Below are 26,800 nucleotides of genomic sequence, written 5' to 3'. Positions count from 1 at the left end.
TCAACACGAATTAGCAAAATTATTACTCACTTCATAATAACTGCTCAGGATTTAACATATAATGATAAATAAATACTAATTAATTTACAAATAAATATTACTCACTGTCCAAACTCTCACAAAACAGAGAAAAAAACTGTTTGTGTTACTGTTTCTTCAACCAATTCTGCGAATCGGAGCCCGTGAAATCTCTGGAAAAAAAATATGAAATTCATAACAGGTAGCACTACCTATACGGAAAATGCAAGGACTGTCTCAACAGCGCTCTCTACGCTGCTGGTTGAAAAAGGAGGAACGCGAGCGCGCTGGTAACAAATATAAACCTCAAGGCATTCACAGGTTACTGTAAGTATAGGATACCTATATCTATTTTCTGAAACAAGCGCATGCGCACACACTCTGTCTTATTATTTTGTTAACCAGTCTCACTATTTTTTTTTGGGGGGGGGGGAGGGGGGGCAGGGGTTCGTGCCGGGATTCGAACCTATGTCCTCCGCAATGCGAGCCTAGTGCGTTAACACTGCGCCACCTCCTCCTTGACAATACACGGACCTTCCTGGGGCAGACACAGGGCAGTTACAACTACATACTGCTCTTTGGACCACGTGAGCAGAAAACTTCACGGAAAATTTTCCATAAAACATAGTTTTGACATCAAACCCCGTTTCACAGTCATGATTTCGCAAGCGAGCCCCCTCAGAAAGGGGATTCTGTTTTTTTTGCTGCGGGGGAGGGGAGGGAATCTACGCTCATCATATGCCATGTCGACACAAAAACGTTAGCACGGGAGCTTTATTGCAAGCGGTATCAAAATATTTTAAAATGCACGATGTCGAGGTCTAATCCCACTTACGGTCTCGCAGTTTTCCTCCAGTCTCTTCCGGGCTGATGCCTCTGCATACATATTCATGAAGCCAGATGATCCGCGTTCATTTCCTAATTATCTAATTATCGGAAGTGTTTTCTCAGCTCCTACAATTTGTTTTTCATTTTAACAACGTTTCAGCAGCACAAGTGTTTTTCATACCATGGAATTTAATTATTATTTTATTCATTCCAAGACGCTGAGATGAAAGCGAGCTTACTTTCCCGCGGTATTGCATGGATTTGTGTGGTGGAAAAAAAGCAGCCGCTTTCTTCCAGTTCGTTTGAAAAAAATTGTCTGCATATACTTGGAGGACCAACCAATTTCATATCTCGCAAGGAAATTACGCGTGACCCAATCGTACACACTTATCCAGCATCAACGATTTTTATGGATCGTTTGTCATATCCATAAAAGAATTATTTCCATACATTTCGCAGTAGTTAAGTTAATATGATTCCGTTAAAACCCAACAAATTTTAATGTTGATTGGCGATTTTTAAACAGTTACACAATTCTGCTTCAAATTAAGTTAAAATAAAATTTATAACTTTTTACCAGTATGTTAAGGCAGATTCTAGAGTGTGTTTTCCAAAAGGTGTGCAACCGACAATGTACAAGATGCACAACATTTTGAAAATTTCTGCGGGAACAGGAATAATTGTCAGGAAAATGTGATACATACTATTTGTAAATCAGACAACAGCTTCCAGCAGCATAACCATTGCCAAGTGAATGTGAGATGTCTTAGCGCTCAAAGCCATTAACATCAGCACACGTAAAGAAACCGCAAGAGGTAGATATGAAAGGGAGTAGCCTACATAATTATGTTTTAAATTGCACCCAAAGAATTTCATGTGCAACGGACCACTTGGCGTACATTCTCTAATACATCATGGTTTGGAATCAATAAAACCAAAAAGGGTTGTATTATGCTTCTGGGATAAAATTCTTAAATCACACTCCATGAGAAGGACTAAGAATAATATAAAAGGGGATAAAAGTAAGATTGGCAGAGTGAACCGACGATCAAAAGGAAGGAAAATATTCTTGAAGTTAAATGCATGCGAACACGCAGGTAAGGCCCTCGCCATAAACACTGGGCATCAAAAAAAGAAAACACGTTCGCACTCAACAAGCATTATCGTTGTGAGCTCAACTTTACCGCCGCAATTCCTTCTTCTCACGCAAGCCAATCAAGTTTACGCCCGCCGCAAATCTCGCAGACTGCTTACCGCTCGGTCGTCGAGACTTCCGGCGGGAAGGAATGTGCGGCCGTGACATTTGATGTCTGCGGGGGGATTGGATCTTACCTTCCAAGGCCACTGAGTTCTATTACCGACCGACCCGAGCTTTCTACGACCACCCCGCGCCAGGGAACAGCACGCGAAGTAGAGGCAAGCGGCTAACGAGGTAGAAGTGAAAGTGGCTAACACAGAATGCGATTTATTTAATGATGGATCTGTTCATTACTCGCTGGAATTGGCTGGGATATGTGGCCGAGAACTTCATGATTTCACGAGGCAAAAAAAATAGTTTTCAAAACTATTTTTTTTTTTTGTGTGGTTGTAACCAAAATTACCGTCGTGACAACTGTGTTTGTGTATCTGTCCCTCTGGCTATTTATTTTACAGGCGTTTATCTCGCCAACGGCCTTAGATAGACAGATGTATTTCTTACGTATTGCCTTGATCCAAAACTTAAAATCATTTTTTTCCCTTCAAATTTTTAAAAATAATATTTGTTCTTGTGAAAAGAAGTAAATAAACATTTTTGCATACAGGCATGTTGGGTATTATTGTGACAATTCTCGCTAAGGATTTTTCGCTGAATTTTTTCTACTCATTAATTATTAAATTAATTACAACGAAAAAATTTGAAAATCTGAGACATTATTTGTTATGTTCTAACTATGAATAAAAATTCGTGTTCGTCACATGACATTTTCCATTTTAAACTATAAATCTAAAACTGCTTCCAAAACCAATCTATGTTTAAGCTAACAGTAAACATTTACTTTTCTTTACCGATGTCACTTTTCGTCGCTAAATCTGTTTAGAATTATATATACAAAAATACTTTTATAATAACCTCAAACTAGACTATCGCGTTTTTTAAATAACCTCAAATGACCGTGTTTGCAATCAATTCAACAAGTCAATGAAGCACTTCCTAACTCCGCTCCTGAACGAAAAGACCCGAATTCGCCCGAGTCCGCCCGATCGTTCGTGCGCCAACTGCGCGAGCTCGCTCGTTACGATGCGCCTTCGGCAATGTTCGGCCGGATATCCGGCAGCCGGATGCCCAGCTACTATGGCGCGACCACATAGAGGCGAAAAGAAAAACAGCTTTCACTAGGCTCATGACCCTCTACCCCGTCATGAGCAGACGTTTAGGTAGCTCTGTTAAAAACGGAATAATAATTTATAACGCACTAATAAAACCAATAATCACGTATGCAGCGCCGGTGTGGGCAACAGCAGCGGAATCTCACTTAATCAAGCTACAGAGAATTCAGAATAAGAGTATTCGTATTGCGACAGATGCGCCTGTGTATTGCCCCGTAAGGGCTATGCACAGAGAGCTCAAACTCGAACTTTTAAAACATTATTTCCGAACTGCGCAAAAATTCTATGATAAATGTGCCATAAGCAGAAACCCATATATTTCATCACTGGGCGAACAAGATCCAGAGTTGCATGGAAAATATAAAATGCCAAATTCAATCTTGGCTCACAGACCTCCGTAGTGTGCTGTGGCTGGCTGAGCGATCGGCCAATCAGTCTCCCGCGAGTTGAAACTTAAATTATAGACATTAACGAATAATTTGCTTATTCAAAATGGTCCGAAGCACGCAGGTGTAGGTTCGGCTCCCGGGAGTTCACTGCCTGTTGTGTTAGGGCTGACTCCCTATGTACGATGGGCATGGCCCGCCTGGCAGGCTTCACCTCCAGTGCCGGTTGTGTTTCTGAAAGACATGGGATTTTGAATTACAAGCTTGCAACCATGCCAGAATGCGAATAGGTCTTGACTTAATTCACCTGTAACTTTATACACCGACAGTTCCTCTATATATAACTAGTAGTATAGTAGTAGATATTAGAGATTTGTAAATTAGTAATAAGCCCTAGATACTAAGTAATAGTCATCAAAAATATATATTTCTAAAATAATAATAAAAAATCTAAAAAAAATAAAAATTAAAAAAAAATATATATATATTTTTAGTTCTTATTTTAGTTTTATCTTAAGCACTGCACGTCCATCCCTGAGTTGGGTGTTTGCATATTTCGTAACGAAATGCCTAGTTTGTAAGTCATTTATCTTTTTTCTGTTTTAGTTTCTTAGTTTTTTAGGTGCTGACTGGCGGCAGAGTGAGTGGTCAGTGCAACCACTCACCACCAGGGGCGCTTGCGTCCCTGGTCACTAAATCCAGTCCTGGATAAAAAGCAAAGCGGACTACGAGTCCAAGTTCCCAACCCCCGCATGGTAGACTCTTTTCTACTCTGTCCAACACTTCATCCAGACCATCCTCTGTCTCCTGTAAACTCCTACACGTAATGCATGCCAATTTGCATCCCGCATGAATGTGCCCAGGGTTTTCCCTGTGTCTATGCAGGTTTTACCTGGGCCCAACCTATCTCTAGTTATAGTCTAGATTTAAGAGTGAGGGGAGTTAGTCATGGCGCCAATCGCTGCCATGGCTGGCCAATCCCCTCCTAGCACATGATGCATGCGACCCTCTCCTTGCATGGCTAATCCCAGCATGACTAGGCGTATAGGCTTCGGCCTGAGACGCACCTAGGTCCCTCCCTAACCCGGACCCCTCCAAAATACACTTAGTTTTAGCATTGAATATATATAACTTATAGAAGTCGCGAGGGGATAGGATTTATTATTCCAATTTTCGGATCCAAAACTGAGGTAGTTGTTAGCTCCGCCGCTAGACAGCTCTTCTTTCCACAAGAGGGTACTCGTAGTTACCAGCTTCCACGCCAGAGCGCTGTAGCGTCGCTTTTTTCAAGGTCGTGCGCGTAATTCTCTGTTTCACTCTATCGAGAGGCGGTGCCTTTTGTTGAAATCCGAGCGCTTAGATATCGGCGGGCGCAACTGAATTGGAGGAGTACGGCCACCGAAAAAAAAAAAAAAAAAAAGTGCGGTTAAAAGATGCCAACATCAAAAATTAAGTTTTAATAATAAGAAAACTACAGAAATTTCTTAAAGCGTATCAGATTGGAATGTACAGTATAGTGTACATTCCCACTGACATTCGTGGTTCAGAATTTATAAAATGTTGTGTTAACGGAGTGGCGCATTGAGTAAAATGGCAAAACATAATTTGGAATAATTCTTGACAACGTTGAATGATTTTGGTAGCTATGAAACAACTATGGCTGCGATGACTGTTCAAACGCGTGCACGTGTTGTTATTAGTAACAGAAACTAATGGTATGATGTCATACTTTGTGGCTATGCAGTTTATAATTTTTTTAACATAAGATGAAGCATTTTTACATAATGTTTTGGTTGTTTCGTTATTCAAAATAAATAATCTTAAACGTTATATGGTGAATATTCCCAGTAGCGAATGACCACAAAAAAAATCAATTTTGCCAACATAGATCTGAAAAGTTAACGATTTACTATGTTAAGTTGCTTATAAATAAAGCACATTTCCCGGATCTCCAAAGAAAATAAGAGTGTTTGTTATAGCATTGAGTTCCCACTCTTTATATTCCTTGCTTTGAGGTTAGATACACAAGTTAAGCCCGGGCTACATTCGCAATAGCAAGCAAACAGCACAGACGCACAGAAGTTCAACATACACTATTAGATATGAGCTGCCACATTGGCAAATAGCACGCGCACAGAAAAATAGCACAGGATCGGCGCACAGAAAGTTCATTAACTTTTAACTTTTAGGTTATTTTCTGTGCGCGACCATGATGGTAGCCAATCAGCAAACAGTTTAAGTACTACTCGAGTGGGCTTATAAAAGAACAATTGTCACGAAAGTATTGGTGCTCTTGACTTGAGTAGTTTGTTATTGTTTTCAAACACGCGATAACATAAAAATGGAAGGCACATTTGATAGCTTTTTGATAGCTGTAATAGAAAGTAAAAATATTTTGTATGACAGGGGATCCGCAGGATACAAAAATGAAGAAGCTAAATTAAATGCTTGGAAGTCTGTGTCTGAATGTGTTAAAGAAGCCGGATTTGAAATAAACAGTGATATATATTTTTGAATGCTCATTGTGTTTTGTACGTAAACTTTGAAATATTTAAAATATTTCTGGGTTTAACGAAAACCGTACCACAATAACAACACACGAATCTAAACAAACGTCACGTATGCCAACTTCAGTGACCAAAATTGTGAACGGGAGTTTTACATTTAAAAAACTTTTTTGAATGCTTCCGGTATTATTTTGTGTTGTGTTGTGCGTGAATGTAGCATCAAGCTCTGTGCTATCTCTGTGCGTGTGTGCTATCTGTGTGCTGTTTGCGTGCTATTGCGAATGTATCCCGGCCTTTATGCTCGTAAAAACGATGCGCAAGTATTTTGAATACAAATATATTTTCTTTTAATAACCGAAAGGTAAATATTATTTCCATGAAATATAATACAATTCTTTAAACACAGACAACATATAAGAGCTATTTTTTGTTTATTATTCCATCTGGCGTGATAAATATTATATTTTAAAAACTGTTTGTGGATTTTTAATATAAAATAAATATTTGTTTATGACATCAATTTAAGTTGTTCAAAAAATTCACTTTGGTATGAATTAAACCAAATTCATGTTATCCAGGGCACAAAATTAGAAACTACCAAAAAAGATTATTTACATTGCTGTTTTGTGTAAATCTGTGCACGGACTTAGTAAGTGACATATTTATAATTCCTCATTTTAGCAACCCATTTTAACACAAGAGAAAAATGATTTTATATTAAAAAATTATTATTTTAAACCATTAATTAGCAGGAAACATGTATGAATAATCTATTTAAATTTGCATTTGAACAGTGAATATTATTTTACAATAATAAATATTTTTATCATCGTATATTACTGATGAAAAGTTTGTATTTCCATCTAATCAGAAGTATTATGACACAGTTAATTAAATTGCTTTACAAGTTTTTATTCACATGAAAATCATTAAAAATTGGTTGGAAAGTTATATAAATATACAAAAACAAATCATTATACATACAATTTTATTATCTTAGTGGATTTAAATTAATGGTGTCCCAGTGACTACTGCGAAGAAAAAAGTCTTGCGAAAGGTTTCCTCGTAATTGAAATTCGTCAAAAAAAACTATCTCTCATTTTTGGTGACATTTCTGACAAGTGGTACAATGAAATTTGAGACTGGCAAATGAATGTTGTGAAGCAATAAACAAAATATCACATTCGTGAACTACAAATGCATAATTGTTTTTATTTTATAATAAAAGTGTATCTAATAACCCGTGGCTTTGCTCACGTAATTTCCGGGTATTGCTGATATTCTACCATTTTAAGAAAATATGTATTAAATTTCAAATATTTTTGAAGAATTATACACAAAGAACTGTCAAGTATAGAACATATTTAATAAATAAAAATATTTTTACGACTTATTTTTAATTGGTTTAGCGTAAGTCTATTTTAACTTTTATTTAAAATTAAGTACCTACCTTATTTTCTATCTCCCGGTTTAGTGACTTTGAGAATATATTTTTCCTTGATGAAATCTTAACTCTTTTCCATCTGACGAAGAAGCCAATTAAAAAATAAACTAAGACTCGCGCACTTATTGTATGTTAAGAATGCCATCGTTTTAAATTACTGTAATTTTTTTAGTTATAGTCATGCTTAGTATAATAACATAATATGCCTTATTACGCATACATTTCAGTATTCATGAAACCAGTGCATTTTTATTTGAAATGTAGAGCAGTTACCAAATTTCTTATCTCGCATATTGATCTTTTGGTATGGCTAGTATTACTTAAACTAAATTTTTGAATTTTCACTGATGCACTGTTTTCCCTTTTCTATGTGATTTAGAAAATATAGCAATATACGTAAACCAATTAAACCAAAATCATCCTGAATTTTTATTACAGAAAAAAGTTAATTACAAAAATTTTTAATGTGCGTATTTTAATATTGAATTTATATATATCTTGCCAATACTGATTTAGTGGGTTATATAATTTTTTTTATTTTTAAAAATAATATCTACCCCTTTTACTACTTAATAGATAACGTTGAATAAGAGAAGGTTGTTTAAGGTATGTTGATTTTCCTTGCCAATATCTAAAAGTAAATTTGCACAAACGCGAAATATAGTTTAAATAAGTATTTTACTTTTAAAATAAAACCATATTTTGAACGTAACACTGACTATTGGCCCAATACAAAGTTTTAATAGCTAATTTTCACTTCACTCGGGTACAGAATCCCATCATTCAGTGATTTCCGTGGCTAGCTTCTTTTGGGATTTCATCATTCTCAAACGACGGTAAGGGAAGCTCCTCTTCAAGGTCGCCTAACGATGTTGATAAGACCTGCCGGGTAATTTGAATCGTTGGTCTGGGATTTTCGAGGGGGGGGGGGGGGGTGAAGGATGATGTCACGACTGGGCTGGTTAACCTAGTTCTGCCAAATACCGCCAGGGGCGTATACAGCCGATACCCAGCGATGAAAGCGATCGCAGCGGCGGAGCTTGGAACTACAACAATTCTTCTAAGAAACCGGACAGAAAATTTAACCTGGGCTCGCGACTTCTATACATTATATATATTCAATGGTTTTAGTTAGGTTAGGAAAAAAAAAATCGGATGCCCAGCTATCCGGCTTCAAGGTATCCGTTTCACCACTAGTTATCAAGCACAGAGATAATAATCACCTGTTGCATCAGAACTTGTTATATACGGTTATTGCTTACATTTTACAAGAATCTTAAAACTGATATTTGAGCATAACTAAATTTAAGCAGTTAAAATAAGAATGGTAAATAACATTCAAAAAATTTAAAAAACATTAATGTTTCCCATATATTTACATATCCTTTACAAATGGACAAAACATAACAATATAAATTACAACTACTCGTATAACACTGTGGAAGTAAATGTGAATTGTTACATACTACGCTGCTCTGATACTCACCTCTGGTGTGAAGTGCTGGCGTTGATGATGGTGAATTATGCAGCACGTAAGCATCTGATTAGTGGCCAGAAGCTCGATACCCCACAAAACCTCCCTGGTTTCGTGAAAGTCATTCTTATACTATATCTCAATAACATCTGCCTTCCAGTCCGATCCACTACCGGAAGCAAATCAGCTGCTTAAGTGAGGAAGTTTATTGTCAGTAAAAGATCAGCAGGGAATATCAGATTCGGAGAGGAAGATCATACACATGGTGGAAGATAAGAAATAGTGTGTAAGATCATATTCAGCATGTAAGATCACAACTCGTGATGAGGATCAGGCACAGTGTGGAAGATCAGACGCAGTGTTGAACATCAGACGTAGCATGAAAGATCAGACGCAGCGTGAAAAATCTATGTCATGAGAGAAATAACACCATAGCGTGGAAGATCAGACACAGTGAGGAAAATGTATTCAGCGTGGAAGATCTCAACCAGTGAGGAAGATCCGACGCAGACAGCTGAATATTGTGAATGTATTTCATACCAAGATGTTTCTGAGAATTCTGTAGCTTCATCTTGCTCGTTTGGTTGGTAGAGTTTATTTTCGAAAGAATCGCAGACTTCCAAGAGAGTACATTACCGCTTTCTTAGCCAGTAAATAAATAAACGGTGCAAAAACGAATAAAGTGTTTCGAAGTCTTTCATGCAGTAAATTGTCACCATGAAATAAAACTGTTAGCTTGCAAGTAGTGACCGTTCATGTCATTCCACGGTGTATTTTACCAGAAGATCGACAACCACCACAGTTATTTAACCTGTTCTATTTGTTTAACTGGCTACCATTCCTTTTCAAGCCGGCTACGAGCAGTTATGTAGTTTGTCCACTAGTTTAGAGACACGCTGTTTGGGCCTAATTCTTGGCCGTTAAATCACACAGCTGAAGTAGAGCAGTTCTTAAGTTCCCCTTCACGGAGAAATACGAAGCTAACTGCTTTGCCTGTAGAGACATGCAAAATTCGCAGATTCATTTCGCGATAGGCTAGCATCAAAAAACTATACCTTCGTACCGCTTCTGCGATTGGCCCACATTTTATCCGGGGAACTGTGAGCCAATGGGAAACACTAAACCAAGAAAGTGCCGAATTACAGACAGCCTAGTTGAGACGTCTCACGCGTCAGCAGCCAATGAACAGGTGTAATTTCCGCGAGTATTTAAAGGACTGTGGAGTCTATCCTAGAGGTCAATGAATCTGCGAATTTTGCAGGTCTCTACGCTATAAGTAAAATGAGATGTAGTGACAGGCAGGGATGGTTCCGAGCTGCGGATGCAGGGCAACTGGCGTCGCGACGCACGGGCGACGACGTCTCTCCGCTGCAAGGAAGCGTCGAGACGCCCACAGCGCCCACTGTGTCAGCGTCCACGAGCCGGCCGCGCGCACAATGTCCCGCCCACGAGCCCACGTTCCCATTGGTCAACTCTAGAAACTGTGATTGCATTTTAATCGTGCTAACTACTAGGTCACGTTCTTTCAATGATTCGTGCAATGGGGAATTTTGATCTATAATAATTTCTTGGAAATAGCCATTGCACTGTTTGTCATGGGAAAAAAAATTCAAGAACGCAAATTCAGAAATAAAAAAGGAAAACATAAATACACGGAGAACAAGCCTAGATCAACCATGTACTTAAAAATGTATCATGGACCATACAACGAATACAGCACCGACAAACACATTCAAACTTAAATATCAGACCGCACAAGTATTCCGTGGAAGGACTTTAGACATGAAAAAAAAACTGTGCTCGCCTGTGCTGTCGGATGTTTAAGTTTGAATGAGTTTGTCTGTGTTGTCTTCGTTGTGTTTTCCATGATACCTGTTTAGGTACATCGTTGGGTTTATCTGTTTGACATAGCTAATTTAGGCTTTTTTCTCTGTTGGTTTGTGTTTCCATTTTTATTTCTTAATTCGCGTTCTTGAATATATTGGCAACACTGTAGGGAGAACGACGTGAGAGCCTGCTTAAGGCCCTGTGGAACCAACCGCCCGCTCGGTTTTGAATGCGGGTCCCGCTGTAATTCGCAACTTCCGTCGCCTCGGGCGGGTAACCGTTCGGCGCGAAATTACAGCCGGCCAACGGTAAGATTTTTTTTTCTTTTCCAGAAAAAAAAGGTCAAATGAAAACGTTTCGCGTCCGTGAGTCCAAGACAACCGAACGCGACGCATCAAGCGAAGCGCAAAACACACACACCAAGTTTGTTGGACCAAGTAGAGAGTTTATCTGGCCATGTGAATTTTAGTTGAGAGATTTCGTCGGTCCGTTCGTACGGATTATTTATTATTTGCCAAATAGGCTCAAACTTTTTTTTTCCTGAATGAATGTTGTTAAGATTGTTTAGTATTCACATTAACTAAACAATAACTGCATATTTTTAGCAGAAACAATTAGCTACCCGCGGTTATGTGTATAGTACTTGAGGTGACAAATATAAAAAAATAAACAGTTTTTCTAGCACAAACTAAAAATATGGAGTACTAAAAAAAACTATTTAAAAACAGACGCTCTACAAAAACATTTCTAAAGAGCACAGACCTATCCGTCAGTTGCAAAAACACTGTTAGCTTCTGACTTTAGATGTCAGTAAATACCTACATACGTTACGGCTGGTTTTCACACGCCAAGTAGTTTTTTTATTTCGTCATTACTATTAGTTAAGAGCTATTGACGTATATTTAACATTATATCTATTTTGTATTTTATGTTTTGTTACAAATATTTTCCACAGATAATCACTATGTGTAATATGAGTGTACGTAATTATTATCACTTGTGCTTATACTCATTAGATTACTAGAGACAGGCAAAATCGCGCATTCATTTCGAGATAGGATAGAATCCAAACTAGTTTATCTTCTTGCCGCTTCAGTGATTGGACCACAGTTTACCTGAAGGACTCTGAGCATATAGAAAATCCCCAACAAAAGAAGTGTCGATTCACAAGCATCCCAGTTAACAAGGTTTCATGAGTCAGTAGCCAATGTGCGTAATTTGCCCGAGTACATATAGGATCCTGGAGTCTATCCGAGATGTCATTGAAACCGCGCATTTTTCCAGTCCCTGTATATTACACATGGTGAATATAAGTTAAAAATACTTTTATGCAGGAAAGCTATGGTGTTAAATTTACATATAAATATAACCCTTAAATAATAGTAATGACGATTAAATGAGGTCACAATTGAATAATTTCATTTGTAGCCACAAAATACATGACATCACATGTATTAAAAAAAAGTTATATGTAGGGGCAGGCATTTCTAGCGAAAAAATCTGAAAGCCTATTAGACTGCAACTACATAGCTATAACGGCACCAGCGGTTTCTTCTTTGTGATTGGCGGCCGTCTGCGAGAGAAGTCGTTGCCTTTTTTGACCGAGCCACTCAGTACTACGTGTTTGCTTCCACACTGAATTACTATGATTGGTGTTATAACAGTAGACATGCATCTGAAAGAACAACGCCAAATCACGAAACACAGACGATGCTACTGTGTTTCAACTTCCAGCTAGTCTCGGAATCTTTTCGCGAAAAATGTATGGCTAGGGGCAGGCATTTTTCGCGAAAAAAATCTGAACGTCTATTAGACTGCAACAAGGTACGCACACCAGATGTTTCTTCCTTGTGATTGGCGGCTGCCTGCGATAGAAGCCATTGCCTTATTCGACCGGGCCACTCAGAATGGTTTTCCTTCCGCACTGAATTATTTTGATTGGTGTTGTAAAACTTGGCGTGTACCTGAATGAAACTTACCCAATCACGAAACACAGACGATGCTATATGGTTTTAACTTTCAGCTAGACTCGGAATTTTTCGCGAAATATGCATGCCCCTATGCATGGCCCTAGTTATATTTATATTTTGTGATTGTCACAGAACTCGTCCTCACGTCCCCGGAGTGTCCGCAGCGGCCCACGCGCACAGCCGCAGTCTACTCTAACAGCGCAGCGCTGCGTCTACGGCACGGGCCAGCATGCCACCACACGCCCCAAGCGAGCCGGGTGCCACACTCACAGCGCACACTAGCGCACACTAGCACACACAAGCACAGCGAAGCAGCAGCTGTTCCGTTGTGCGAAGCGCTCTGGAGCACGACAGCACGGCACAGGGTGTTCCGCCCACATCTTCCCCACCGCCCGCTCCACCAGGCTGCCTTTTTTTATTCCTTTCGTCAGTCACATTAACACGAGTATTTACGTTAGTGTTAAATAAAATATTCTTATATAAATATTTTACTAGCTTATTTTCGTTATAAGTGTGCAAAGCTTTAATTTCGGTACCGTCATCAAGTTTATTTAATGGCATTTCGAACCTATTTTATTTCGATACCATTTTAGGAGGTGGGGGTGATTGCAAAGAAACCTTAAACAAAACCCCCCCTCCCCCTGTTTTTAAGCATAAGCTTTTGTTTTCTTATAATATTTATCGTATTTCCCCCGATTTCGGTTGTGAGTTTGAGTTTTATTTTCTACTTTCGTTTACATTAATATCAATCAAATATAAGCCTTTCACTTAAACTTGAGTGGGGGTAAATACAAGTTATACGCTTTTGTAACTAAATGGTGGCCAACAGACTGGCAACATAACCAAACCCAACATCGCTTTTTAGGAGGTTCAATGTTTTTTTCAAAATTAATTCTGGCAGGCTTACTCAATAAATTACACTCAACTTCCAGGGTTTTAATACATTTCTTCATAAAAAAATTTCAGAGATCGGTATTTAAAAATGTACAGCAACATATTAATAAAAAATGCGAATGTTACTTTAAAATTCTTCACATGAAGGTGCAATAAATATTTTAACATCTGTAACAATGGTAAAGTGCATTAATTAGTTTCTTTTTTTCATCCTGTATGATAAGTTATGTCAAACAAAAGATCATTACCAATTCCAAAACACTACCTACTCGGAGTTTCTGTACTCCATGCTGAGTTTTAATTTATAAAATTTATAATTTTCAAGTAAGTAATTTATGAAAGGATACATTATTATTAAAGCAAAATTGCGAACTATCCGCTATTACACATAGCAATAACATATTAAAAACGTTTGGTAAGCTATGACTCATACCACGTCTTAAAACACTTGTATTGTGCTGTAATGCCACGGTTCAAGAAACTATAGCTCCTAATTCCCAATTCGTACAATAATTTTCAAAAGAGTGCATATCTTTACACATAGCACAGTAATCGCACGTAATTGGCCCAGTTGTACGCAGACATGCTAGATAGCCACGATAGAAACGTTACAATTATGAACATACTGTGTTGAAGACTAACCCGCAGTTAAAGCGTTCCGCGCCAATTAACCAAAACTCGAATATTAAAACATAAATACCCATCAGTAACAAGCCTGGGAAATACTCTAGTTGCGTGGTTAGGAACGGTCAGTGGCTTTTGGTCTTAACATGTGAATCTACCATCAGTACAATAATATGAATATTTTTAATTAAAAGTCGCCTGTCTTATGTTTTTCATCCGCGCTGAAAAAACTGTCAACATTGAAAAACATATTAAATGACGCGAAATCTTGGAAGCTAGCAACAAAGCAAACATGGACTTCGAAAAACAATAGACCTCGAAAAACAAACCTGTTTTATAAATGCGTTTGCGTTTAACAATTGCCCTTTTACTTCGTGATTTCAAACAAACAAATAGAATAGTTTTCCTGGATCACGATTAACGTATTGAATGCGCATCATTCGTTAATAAAATCTGAAATAATGAAACTAAATTAAGTTTTGCATAACACTGGTTCCAAAGAAATTTCTCAAATAAATACTGCTTTGAAAGGCAACTAAAGTTGTTATTCTAATGATAAAGAATTTATTATTAGTATTAAATATATGAGTATAAGTAAATAATTAAAATAGCAAAGTCAGAAACAAACGAGTTAGTTTTGGTTAGTAGTTAATAATAATGCACAAAAATACTTTGCAATAGTAGTTATTTCAAGCTTTTTAGAAAGTTAGTTATCAGTAAAAGTGAAGACTTAATTTAAATACACTTGTGTGTGTGTGGAGAATATAACAGTGAGGAGCCATACAACTAACTTAACTACTCTGAAAATAAAAGAGTCATCAAAGGACTTCGTAGAAAAAGCAATAAACGTCAGAGTGTTTCTGTTCCTCTCAGATGATAACAAAGGCCAGATGTGAACTAAAAATTATCCTCCAAGAGAAATGTAAACGTAGCTGACTTAAAATGCCACGTTTCAAAGATACCATTTGGATGGCCTTCGGAAGTAAACTAAGGATGAAAACCTGTTATTGCGAAGTCAGCCCTCATTAGTATTAATGACATTAAATCATTAGCATGGTAACAACCACATGAGAAACTACAAACCGTATATTACTCAGAAATCAACCCGACTCCTCGGTTAAGTACTACGAATAGGAATTTCTTAAAAACTGTTTTGATGGCCTCGTCTAAGACCCCTGCTACGAATTCGTATACGTTAATTCTGACCTACCTGTCGTTACGAGAAATAAATTCACGTTGATATTGATGTAAAGAGTAAATTAAATATAGATAAATATATATGCAAGCTAAAAAAAATTAATACTTCCTACCTTAAAGCTCCTACACGAGGTAGCTAGAAGAAAACGCAAAGGCAACCTGTTGTTCCTAACTCTTGTAAGAACAGATCAACACTGAAGTTAAAAAGAGTTTTGAGACAGTATTAAATTAACTCTGCCGAATATTTATTTATAAAAAATAATTTTATGGTGACTCACAAAAAATCACGTAATTTAAATTTTGTGGCCGCTAGGAAATTAATTTTTGTCATGAAACTTTTGGACAGGAAAATTTTCAAAAATAATATTTCAGGACGAGACTTTGAAAATTGTTAATCCGAGTTAATGTGTCCCACCGCTGCCGTGCTAGGTCGGAATTATCGCTCGCTATGCGGGATAGGGTCGCAAGGAAACGGAACACAGCACAAAAAAAAAATTAAGGTTCTTTTCTCTCTTACATTCCGTCGCATGCGCTGCTCCAACAGAAATATCCTGCTCATCCCCACTATTTTCGTCGACACCTGAAACCACACACAATATTAGAAACAGCTTCGTCTTTTTGGAGAAGAAAAAACATTGCTGGTGGAGCTCAAAAAATGCAAAAATCACTCCTATGTAGAGCTCAAAAATGCAAAATTCGCTGCTCGGTGGAGCTAAAAAAAAAATGCACTATCTTCGTTCGGCATCATGCTTCTAAGCTTAGGCAAGAAATTGAGAGAATCTCTGGCACATTAGGCTACAAATGCCTTTATATCTGCTGATATGGGATTCCTATAACTTGAAGGTAAAAATGAAGATTTAAAATACACAAGGCAGATAAATTATACTCAATACAACTATAACTTTAAGTTAAAATTATTGAGGGGGAGGGAAATACACAAGGGAAGCTCACAAAAAAATTTTGCGTTATAGTAACGCGTTTAACGTTATCTGCTAATTGTACTTAAAAAATAGCAATATTTCAACCACAAGCCTTTTCCTAACATATGACATTTATTTGCATATATAAGCACTTCTAGCATTAGTTACTTAACAGTAATATAATGACTGTCTTTTATCTACAATGCAGAATAGATACATGAGATTCAATAAATACAGGTTTTCTTTTCGAATGATGATTTTGGCTGGAACCATAATTTATAACAGCTAGTTTAATAGCCTTAAATGTCTTCGAACTGTTCATACCAGTACATCCAAAACCGCCTAGAAGAAAAATAATCTTCTTTAGCAATTATTTTATATTATTAAACGACCTCACAAACTTTTATTCAGTTCGATGCGTGAGAAAGGTGATACGAATTTACTTCACAGCAATAACATATTTGATCATGTAAATTTAGAAGTTCAAGTTCAAACGTGTCCTATGTTTAGTAGGATCACTGACTCTCTCAAGCGGAGTCCATCAGTGTCGAACCCAGGTTACACTGGAAATGTGTTGCACGAACTGAACTTCACGATTCCCGATCCCGTATTCGTCGATCCTAGTTCCACATATGGAGTGAGTTGTATGGAGTCGCAATGCCACGACCAACACGACACGACAAATCGTTTCAGCACGACAGATTTAATAACACAGTGCCACGATGACACTACGAATTAACAAGGCGAACTCTAATATGGTTGTCGGCCAATCATTCAAAAGCCTAATTCGTCTATAAAATGCAGTATATAATGCGTCATGAACATAATAGGCCCTATAGGAATCTTTTATCTCCTGTTTGATAACTGAAGTGCATAACAATTATAACATTTAGTCGTTTATTGCATAAAATGAAATTAAATTGATTTTAAATACAAGGAAGCAAGCTACAGATTTGTAGTAAAGGAACAGAAAATATTTCCGCTGTTATCTATACCGAAAATTAAAAATAATCGCAATAAACAGTTGACACTACAAATATGAAAGCGAAACCAAACATAAAACGAAAGATTTTTATTAACACAAAGATTTACAAACTGGGTAAATATTTTTAAAGTTAAATTCTGTAAGGCTTCCTTTTTTTCTTTCGTCGTGCGGCACGACACGACACAATTATAAATAGAATCTACTTGTTGCGGGCTGTCGGGGCGTGCATCTTGTCGTGTTAGCGTCACGGCGACCTTGTCGACCTTGCGTGTCGGGCCCGTCGTGGCATTGCGACTCCAGCTTTAGAGAATAAATATGATACGTCCAAGGTCACTGTTCTTTACGTTAAAATGGCATGGAGAATTATTTTGCGACAGATTTTATTAAATATTTGGTAAAAGTCATACTATTTCCTCATTAATTTGTGCTTTAATTTAAATTCTGCATATTAATGAATAGTGATGAAACAGAATGTTAGAAAAATAAAGGTTCTCTCTCAAAAAAAATCTAATAAAACCTTTTAAAATCTTTTCGTTCCAAGATAAAATAAACTAAAATAAAAATTTTTGTCATCTAAATAATCAATAGTAATTTTTATTACTTTTTACGGCATTCAAATAAAATTTTATTTGGTTGATTAAAATATTTCTATTGCATAACATTAAAACAAATACATAATGCTCAAGACCCATTTTTAGAAACACGTTGGAAATTATTTTGTGTTTCTTAATTGGTTATTTTGTTTTAAATATTTTTTTTTGTTAATTAACCTCCAAACAATTAAACAGTTCGTAAATGCACGGTGCAGATTATTATTCTAATGGTTTGTGTAAAATCGTTCATTGCATATAACGTCCAAACAAATCAATTAAACAGGACGAATTCCCATAAACACGACGCAATTGACAGTTAAATTAAATTTTTTAATACTAATACCTTCAAAATTAGCGATAAAGTAGTATTAATGGAAGGAACTTAAAACATATCTAATAGTTTTATTTACTTGTGGTTGCAAGCACTTCTTAAATCTCGGATCGAGTTTTCGAATCACTAACATAGGTGGTTCCAAATATGATCGAAGTCGATCTCAGGTCGTGGTGTGATCTCAAATGGTGCAAAAGGTTTTGTGTGTCGATCCTAGCTCGAACACAAATTCGACTCAATAAAACAACTAGCCATTAGTAACGCCATTAAATTTTTATGTCGTACTCTGGACGGTATTTAGGATTTCAAGCCATATGTTTTATAGTAATAAATAATTTTTTGGCTATGTATCAATGCGGCCCTTTTTTATACGGCATAAAAAATTACAGAATACAGAAAAGCGGTGTGGTCTTAACAAAAAAAAATAATATAACATATTTTATAAAACTATACTTTATTCACAGTTACACATTAAGGTGGCATTACAATATCCCGTCGCCTCCGTCCGACTTGCGTCCGTCGGTCACGTGGTCTGCAGCCAATCAGAGGGCCGAAAAATTTAATCTGTCCATCCGTCGAAAGTTAGAGCATGCCAAGCTTTTGACGGACGGACGGAGACGACGAGCTATCGTTCTACAATGGAACGGAAACGGAAACGGATACGGATCACGTAAACGGAGACGGATCTCCCGGATCACTATCTCATTATCGCGTCTGCCGCTTCCACAATGCATGGAAAAGTAACAAATGGCAGCCAATAAGATTGCATTTCAAGAATATAAATATTATTAATATTTTTAAAATATTATGTTTTGAAATCATAAAACGGACAGAATTTCCATAAATAATAAAAATAAACCACAAAGTTATAATAGACCAGTAATGATTCTCTTTTTTGAAACAATTTTTAACGTATTTATAACAAAAACCAACATGGCTACCGCCGCAGCAAAGTACTCGGCTTCTATTGGGCACAAGGAGCTACCTAAACGGAAGAGTTCGGCATTGTCGAGCTATTTAGAAACTCTGTTCCGTGGGATCCGTCTGCGTTTACGTGATCCGTTTCCGTTTCCGTTCCATTGTAGGACAGGTCTCACCCCTAACCTCAATGACCTCTAAGCGTGGGAAATCATCGAGCTTGGAAGCAGTAAAAAGCCCTGGTTGGCTACGCCACGCCCGTTTCAGCCAATCAGGGCGCGACATTGAGTGTCGGTTGCGTGGACCTCCTGCGCAGGTAACGCGACCGGCCAACTGAGGTCACGGTTACAGGGAGTGTGCGGGTCTTGTATCATGATTCACAATAACACACACATAAACCGCTAATAAGCTAATTTCTTAAGTCATTATGAACTAATTTAAAGTACACTTCAAGCAAAACTTGATTAAAATAAGGCTCATGCAAAGTTCCATATTAATTAATGTATGAGCTATTAAAACCTAATCAACCATGATTTATAATATATTTCTGCATGGCATATTTTATAAAGATTGTATTTATAAAACTGCCACCACCATAACACAAAAAAATTTTTTTTTAATTCATAACAGTTGCAGTTAAACCTGTCTTACGCGGAATCCTAATTAAAAGTATTTCATTGATTTCGTTCCTAGTCATTTCGATGCGCATGTCCTTAAACCTGAATTAATTGATGATTTAATAAGTTCCTCTTAATTTTATTGTAAAAAATGACTATCACTCGGTATGCAGGTTTACCAATCATAAAACATGACAAAATGATTTTGTTCACCATTTTGAACCTGAAATTTTTTTACGTGGTGAAGTTTTCACGCTTATGTACTCGAAAAAAAAATCTGAACTGTTTGGAAACGATCCAGTCTGCAAGCGCCTGGTTGTGATCCGTGCGACGCGTCATACTGCTCTGCAGGGAGCGATGGCGACGGATGAAGGGCAGGGGAGGGCCAAATTACGTTTTCTAATACAATTTCAGTACTTTTAGAATTGAAATATTTAGTACATTTTAATTGTAGTTCAAATAATTTCTCTCTGTAGCACTGCAGTAAAATAATACTTGAGTAAGTTTGGTAAACCATGTTAAGGAATTAGGAGAAAATGTGCAAATTATTCAGGGTTCAGGGCATGCAGCTATGCCCCCCCCCCCTTTTTTTTTGGATTCCACAGTGGCAGGGAGCGCACCCTCGCGGAACTGGCCTCGTTGCACCTTGGGAGCGTCACAGGAACGTGTAGCAGAAACACCGGCGCTCGCTTAAACAAACACGTCGCTCTCCGACGGAGAAGCTGCCCGCCCTCGCGCCAGAATCTGCTTCCTTTTATTTTGCCTCCCGGTGAGTGACGGGGCGGGGGTAGCGGGCATTACGGGTAGAGGGGAGGGGGAGCCCAAGGCGAGACCTTGAGCCCAGCCATGGCCCTCGTTCCAACGGCGCAGCTGTTCGTTGGTAGAACAAGGTAAGGGGGGGGGGGGGGGAGCGCAAGTTCGAGCCACTTATCAGCTGCTAATCAGCTGGACCGTCGAAGGCCAGACATCAGCGGGCCAGCAGACTGCCATGGTCGACCGACCGGACACCTCTTTTTTTTTTCTTTTCTTCCGGCTGCGGCCACGCTTATGCCTAGCGGCACAAAAAAAAAAGCAGTTAACTTAGAACTTCCCATACCACAGATAATTTTTTTTTATTTTTAGCATTGCAATTATGCAGGACTTACGATGACTTTATGTTAACACACATGCCACACTAGTAGCGGATCAGTCATTTTGACTAAATCGTCTATAAAAAAAATTACGCAGTTCTTAAATTCCACACCGATTTTTAACAAAAATCGTCGCTATCAACATTTCTGCGTACAAGCACACTACGTACATTCGCCGTAGTCTGGGGCTGGGTATGTGAAGGAAATGTTTGGTCACCGTGCAACGACCCCGCATGCTCGCATCTCTCGCTGAGGGCTCTCACGACCCGGCTACTTGTAAGAGGAGGAAAAAGGCTGGGAGGGGGTTGCTGGCGGCAGAGGGGGGTCAGGAATAATAATAAATAAAAAAAAGAATTAGGGCAAGAAAAAGAGACTGCCCGAAAGAAGTCGCAGGTAAGAAGGGACGACTCACCGTTTTCCCAGGAGCGGGAGCAGCTTTTGACTTCATTTCTTCTGGTTTCTCTGGACCCAAAGATTACAGTGATGGAATTTTTCAGAGGGAGAGATAGCATCGTTTACGGGAGCTGATAAAACAATTCAGTTGTGGAGCTGGAAAAAAATAAAGGTCGACCGTTAATATTCACAACAAAAGATTGTATTGCTTTGTAAATTCTATCAAATTTACGTAAAGTCAATTATGCACACTTTCTTTGAAACGTAAAAAAAAAAATCACGTGACGTTAAAACTTTTGATTCTATCAACTTACTTTTTTTTCTGCTTCCACAGTTCCACAGTTAGTGATGCACATGTACCGGCTATGTTGACTTGTAACGCATTTTATACTCTCTTCAGGCAGTTGAAAATCACAAGCCGGCGCGCGAACTAAGAGCGTTACAACCTGACGTAAGGTGTCGCAACTGCACGCGCACTACATCGATACTTTAACGACCGCGCGAAACGCCACCTTGGCGCAGACTGCTCGCTCGCTGCGCCACGCGCGTGCTGCCGTTCGACTAATCGATCTTGCCGCAGGTCGATCGAGCCAGGGCATTCGACACGTCCTCGTGGCTCCCCGAGAGGCGGCGCGGCGAATGTGTTTCTGTCGTTCTTTGTAGTGGCTGTATTTATTTTTAACTTTTTATTTCAAGAAACTTCGAGGTCAATGTATGAACTGTGAAGAAAAATATTCCCAAGAACCTTCCAAGAAACGTTGCTGTTTAGTACCGACAACTATTTACTATGTATAGAATACCTATTTGTGATAAATTTAATATAACATTTTAGAAATTAATTTTCATTGTACCTTTTATGGTTCGTTAAATTAATAAACTTAAATTGTTGAAATAATAGCTCCCAAAATTTAAAAAAAAAAATAAAAAATTGGGCGAATTTAATGTCAGTACAAAACATTCCCGATAGAGAGAAGCACTCATCTTTGTGTGCATTGTAGTGACATCTCTCGGGTATTGTTCTTACTCATTCGCTGCTGAAGACAGTCTCGCTGGCTCTTCAAACAGCTGACAAATAAAAAAATATCACAGGTCATACAATACAAATATTATTCAGTTTAAAATAAGTTAAATAAATACATACTACTTTATGAGAATTTTTTCGCTATTAATTTTCAATGCGTTATTTTATTTTAATTGATGAAACCTTGACGAGGATCTTAACTTGCTGACAGTATACGACACCTATACAAATCTTTAAATAAATTAGGTATACATTTCAAGAGGGAAGGAGAAATAGGATCGTTTACGGGAGCCAATGCGGGAACTGATAAAACAATATAATATGAAATAAAGGTTTAAGAACAGTTCAGCAAACCGAACTAAAAAGAAATTGCTTCTTTGACTAATTAGCCTAATTAACTGGAAAACCATTATTTTGAAAAGTTTAATTCTTCGAAAAAAAATACTTTTTATACTCAGGCGCTCATTTTATATTATGTAGCCAATGGCTAAATTATAGCCTATATTGAAAAATAAAAATATTTTATCTAATTTCAGAATGTTGAACTCTAATTCATATTCTGTATAATTACAATTTTTTACGATTCTTTAGTATAAATTTAATAATGTTTGTGTAGTGTTAAATAGTAGCCCATATACAAAATAGTCTACTTTTTGGTAAATCTTTGAACACTATAGGTAAATCTAAATGAATTGGTATTTGAATTTTACATATAGTATAAAAATCTAAAAAATAGTTTATTTCAAATTTTTTGTTTGTTTTGTAGACTCAGTTATTTGATAATCAAGTTTATATTGAGGTGTTCATTAAATAATATTAATCAACCAAGCAGCAAACAATTTCCAACTATCAAATATGTAGTCAAATTTCCGAGTAGAAACGATAAAATAAAATTTGATTAATATAGGCAAATACGAAATGTTTTTGGCAGTTATAATTTATTTTTTAAATTTAAATGTTTTATATAAGTTACACAACTTTTCAATTTTTTTACGTGTTAAACAGTAAAGAATATTTTTATAACTTAATACAAAATATTACGTCAATTATTTAATTTGCAATGTTTCAATTCCATAGTAAAACAAAATAAAATAATTGGTAGAAATCCTTAACACATGTTTTATGTTATTCTTTGGAGATTCTTGGTTATAAATGATTTTTGTATGATAAATTATGTTGTTCAAAACATTTTTAAGTTTTCTTAACCCTCGGAACATCCGCATCTGTCCATTTTTTTAAATATAATAAATTACTTTTAAATAAGTATTTTGGTTTTATACCATTATTTATCAAATTTTAAATGGTTCAAATTGCTTATGTTTGTTTTAGAATATTTTAAGAAATGATTAACCTAAAAAAAATTAATCAATATTCTTCAGCATTCTGTTTTATTTAGTAGACATAAAAAAATTACGAAATATTATATATTTAGTTATAGTTTAATAAAAAAAATGTTATCGTACCTTTTTATGTAAGAAATGAGCACGTGGTTCAGATTCTCCCATTTTTAATTGTTATTTTGCTAGAAGACCGAAAATCTAGGTTTTTTGTCATACCATCTTACTTGTTATTGTATTGCTATTTTAAGGCCTAATTAAAGTGCTAGTGTGTGTTAAAAAAATTTTAAAAAATTTTAAAATGACAAAAATTAATATTTTACTAATAATTTGGTATAATGTATTGTTACGAATGTGAGCAAGGCCACGACACGTGCAGGTGCAGAGCTGGCTGGCGGCTGCCGCAACATGATATGCGCCGCGCGTGCCTGGAAGATAACAAGGAATGTCGATTCCCCCCCCCCCTTCTTCCTAAAACTTCCCACGCGGCGCCCTGCCTTTGACATGTAACTGAAGCAGGACAGCTGCGGAGTTACGCGAGCCGCCGACACGTGTTTCGAGAGATTTCTACCGCGGAATGACGCGACTGGCTCCGGCCGCACTCGCGAGTTTTGGAAATTGCGGCTGATATATAAAAAGAGGACCTCGGCCTCAGCAAGGGAGTTCAGTCGGAGTTCAGAGAGAGAGTTCAGGTGGGAGCCTTCCCGCGGCGGAGTTTCCGGGGCGATAGTGCCGCGGGCGCGGCAGAGTGGCGAAGTCCTTGGACGAAGGTTCCAGGGCAGGGAGTGAGTGAGTTCAGTGGAGTCAGAATTTTCCCGCGGCGGAGTTTCCGGGCAATAGTGTCGCGGGTGCGGCGGAGTCCCGAGCGAAGTTCCGAGCGAGGCGTCGAGCGGATCCTCGGCGAAGGCAAGTACGTCGGCGGCGGCGGAGTGCGGCGGCGGCGGCGGAGTGCGGCGACGGAGTCGCGTGGCAGAGACCCACGAGGGGTGCTGCGGCGAGAGTTGCGCCAGAGATGCAGTCCAACGAGGTTTGCGTGGATTGTGCGAAACGAGTGACTGGGGAAGCAACATTTTTAAGTGCAATTGATTATTTGCCATTTTATATTATTTGTAAGTGACATAAGTAGTGGCAATAAATAAAACTGTGTGTGTGATAAAAATCTTTAATTGGACTATCCTTTACGAACCCGCAGTAAATCGTAACAGTATTATAAACCAGTCTAATGGTGTCAACTACGGAGGAAAACCTTCAAATACTTAATAATTATTTTAAGTTTGACGAATATAAATACAAACTTAAAAGCTTTTTATACTATCATGCATTTTTAATGTGATGCGTATTCTTCAAGATATAGTTGACTGTATCGTTTAGGGCCTACGTAAAGTACTCGTGCTTGCAAACCAATTTTGACGAATATACAGGAAAAGTTAGGATCGAGACGCTGAAACAAACTACACATGAAATTTAATCGAAATCGATCAAATGTAAGAGAAATTAGTACCTACGTACACACATACACACACACACACGCGTGCGCGCATTCTGTCACACAGGCAGGAAGGTGATAACTTCAGGTCGTTCTTTGAATGATTCTTGCAATGATTTAAAACTTTTTTATGGACATAAAATGTGTCCATTAAAATGTTTTAGAAAGCATTAGCTATCGTCCTTCGAAAAATATGTTAAATTGAGACTATAAACTCAGAAATAGACTATCGTGCCTAGTAAGCTTCTATCGAAATTATTCATTTTTAGAGAAAATTTTATCAGCGGTTGTTGTTACTATTTTTGTGAACGAGAAAGCAAGCAGTCATTACTTACACGTAAATATGGTGAAAAAAGTCGAAGTTTACATTAAGCAAAAAAAAAATATATATATATATATATATATATATATATATATATATATATATATATATATATATATATAGTTCGTTCAAAATTTTAAATCTCCGAAAGTTCTTCGCCGAATTCTTTGAAATTTTGACACAACGTTGCATTTAAATACGCGTTTTTTTATATACCTATGTATTTCACACTTTTGACACGTAAAGCGACAGGTAAATATATAAATAAGTGAAAACATAGATTTTTAATTTTTTTCATTGCTATAGCATGACACAAATATATTGATATAGACATACAGAGATAAAGAAGGATAGAGAGGTAGATGTATATATGTAGATATACATAGAGATATATATGGAGATATACATAGAGAGATATATGGAGATATACATAGAGAAATAGATAGAGCGATAGAAAATTAGAGCGAGATAGAGATATATTCTTTATATACCTACTTCAAACAAATTATAAAAATATACATATACGGATTGAGACATTGCAATGCATGCCGGACATTAGCTAGTATTTAATATTTGTCTCACGGACGAAAGGTGTATGGCTGGCTAATAAGATGAAAACAAAACGGGCTGCAGGCAGTCGCTTGCATTGCGGGAGTGTCAAGTGAACCACAACACCACCACAAGCGCTTGGCTTTCCTCCCTTCGACCCGTGTGAGGTGTTTCTGGTCATATTTTACTACGCTCTTAGCGACCAGCATGCTTCGTAACTCTGCCCTGCCTTTGCGATGCAGCCAGTTTACAAGCATTCGATATAACTTCTAAATATAACCTCGACGCAATTAATATAATTGAGTTGTGAATTACTAAAAATTGAACTTGCGACTAAATATTTACTAGATTATGCACTATCAATTCTTTTACGTAAAAATAAGTTTGTGTGTGTTTTTAATCTAGAAAACATGAATAATTTATAAAAAAACTTTTTCGAAAAATATTTAAAGTAATATTAAAATGGTTAAAAATAAATTCCGACGAATAGTTCGTTTCATCAAAAATTGTTTCAGACGAAGTTTTTATATCAAGTTTAGGAGTTTTACAATAAATTGTAACGAATTATATAGTATATCTATTAAAAATATGCCAATGAACTTTTGCGTTGACAATGGATTTGGGGTCTGTGGACCATGAAACGAAAAACTAAAAAAATTTAT

The 26,800-nt window shown here is 37.2% G+C and overlaps 1 protein-coding gene across 2 annotated transcripts in view; it reads right to left on the bottom strand.

Moving 5' to 3' along the window:
- Positions 1-21,948, bottom strand: part of LOC134530542 (transient receptor potential cation channel trpm) — a 435,446-nt gene extending 413,498 nt beyond the window's left edge. Inside the window, exons 1-3 of one of the 2 annotated variants that reach the window (XM_063365452.1) lie at positions 21,738-21,927; positions 21,443-21,579; positions 16,054-16,116 (exon numbers count right to left, since the gene is read on the bottom strand). In XM_063365452.1, coding sequence (XP_063221522.1) covers positions 16,054-16,116; positions 21,443-21,478 — 99 coding nt within the window. In that variant the 5' untranslated portion in view covers positions 21,479-21,579; positions 21,738-21,927. Of the gene's footprint in view, positions 1-16,053; positions 16,117-21,442; positions 21,580-21,737 lie in introns of both variants that reach the window. The other variant, XM_063365457.1, reaches the window with a different exon arrangement.
- Positions 21,949-26,800: the final 4,852 nt, after the last annotated feature.

The sequence above is a fragment of the Bacillus rossius genome, chromosome 3, assembly GCF_032445375.1.
Source record: "Bacillus rossius redtenbacheri isolate Brsri chromosome 3, Brsri_v3, whole genome shotgun sequence".
In the NCBI taxonomy this organism is placed as follows: Eukaryota; Metazoa; Arthropoda; class Insecta; order Phasmatodea; family Bacillidae; genus Bacillus; species Bacillus rossius.
This window is presented reverse-complemented; position numbering and strand designations above follow the sequence as displayed.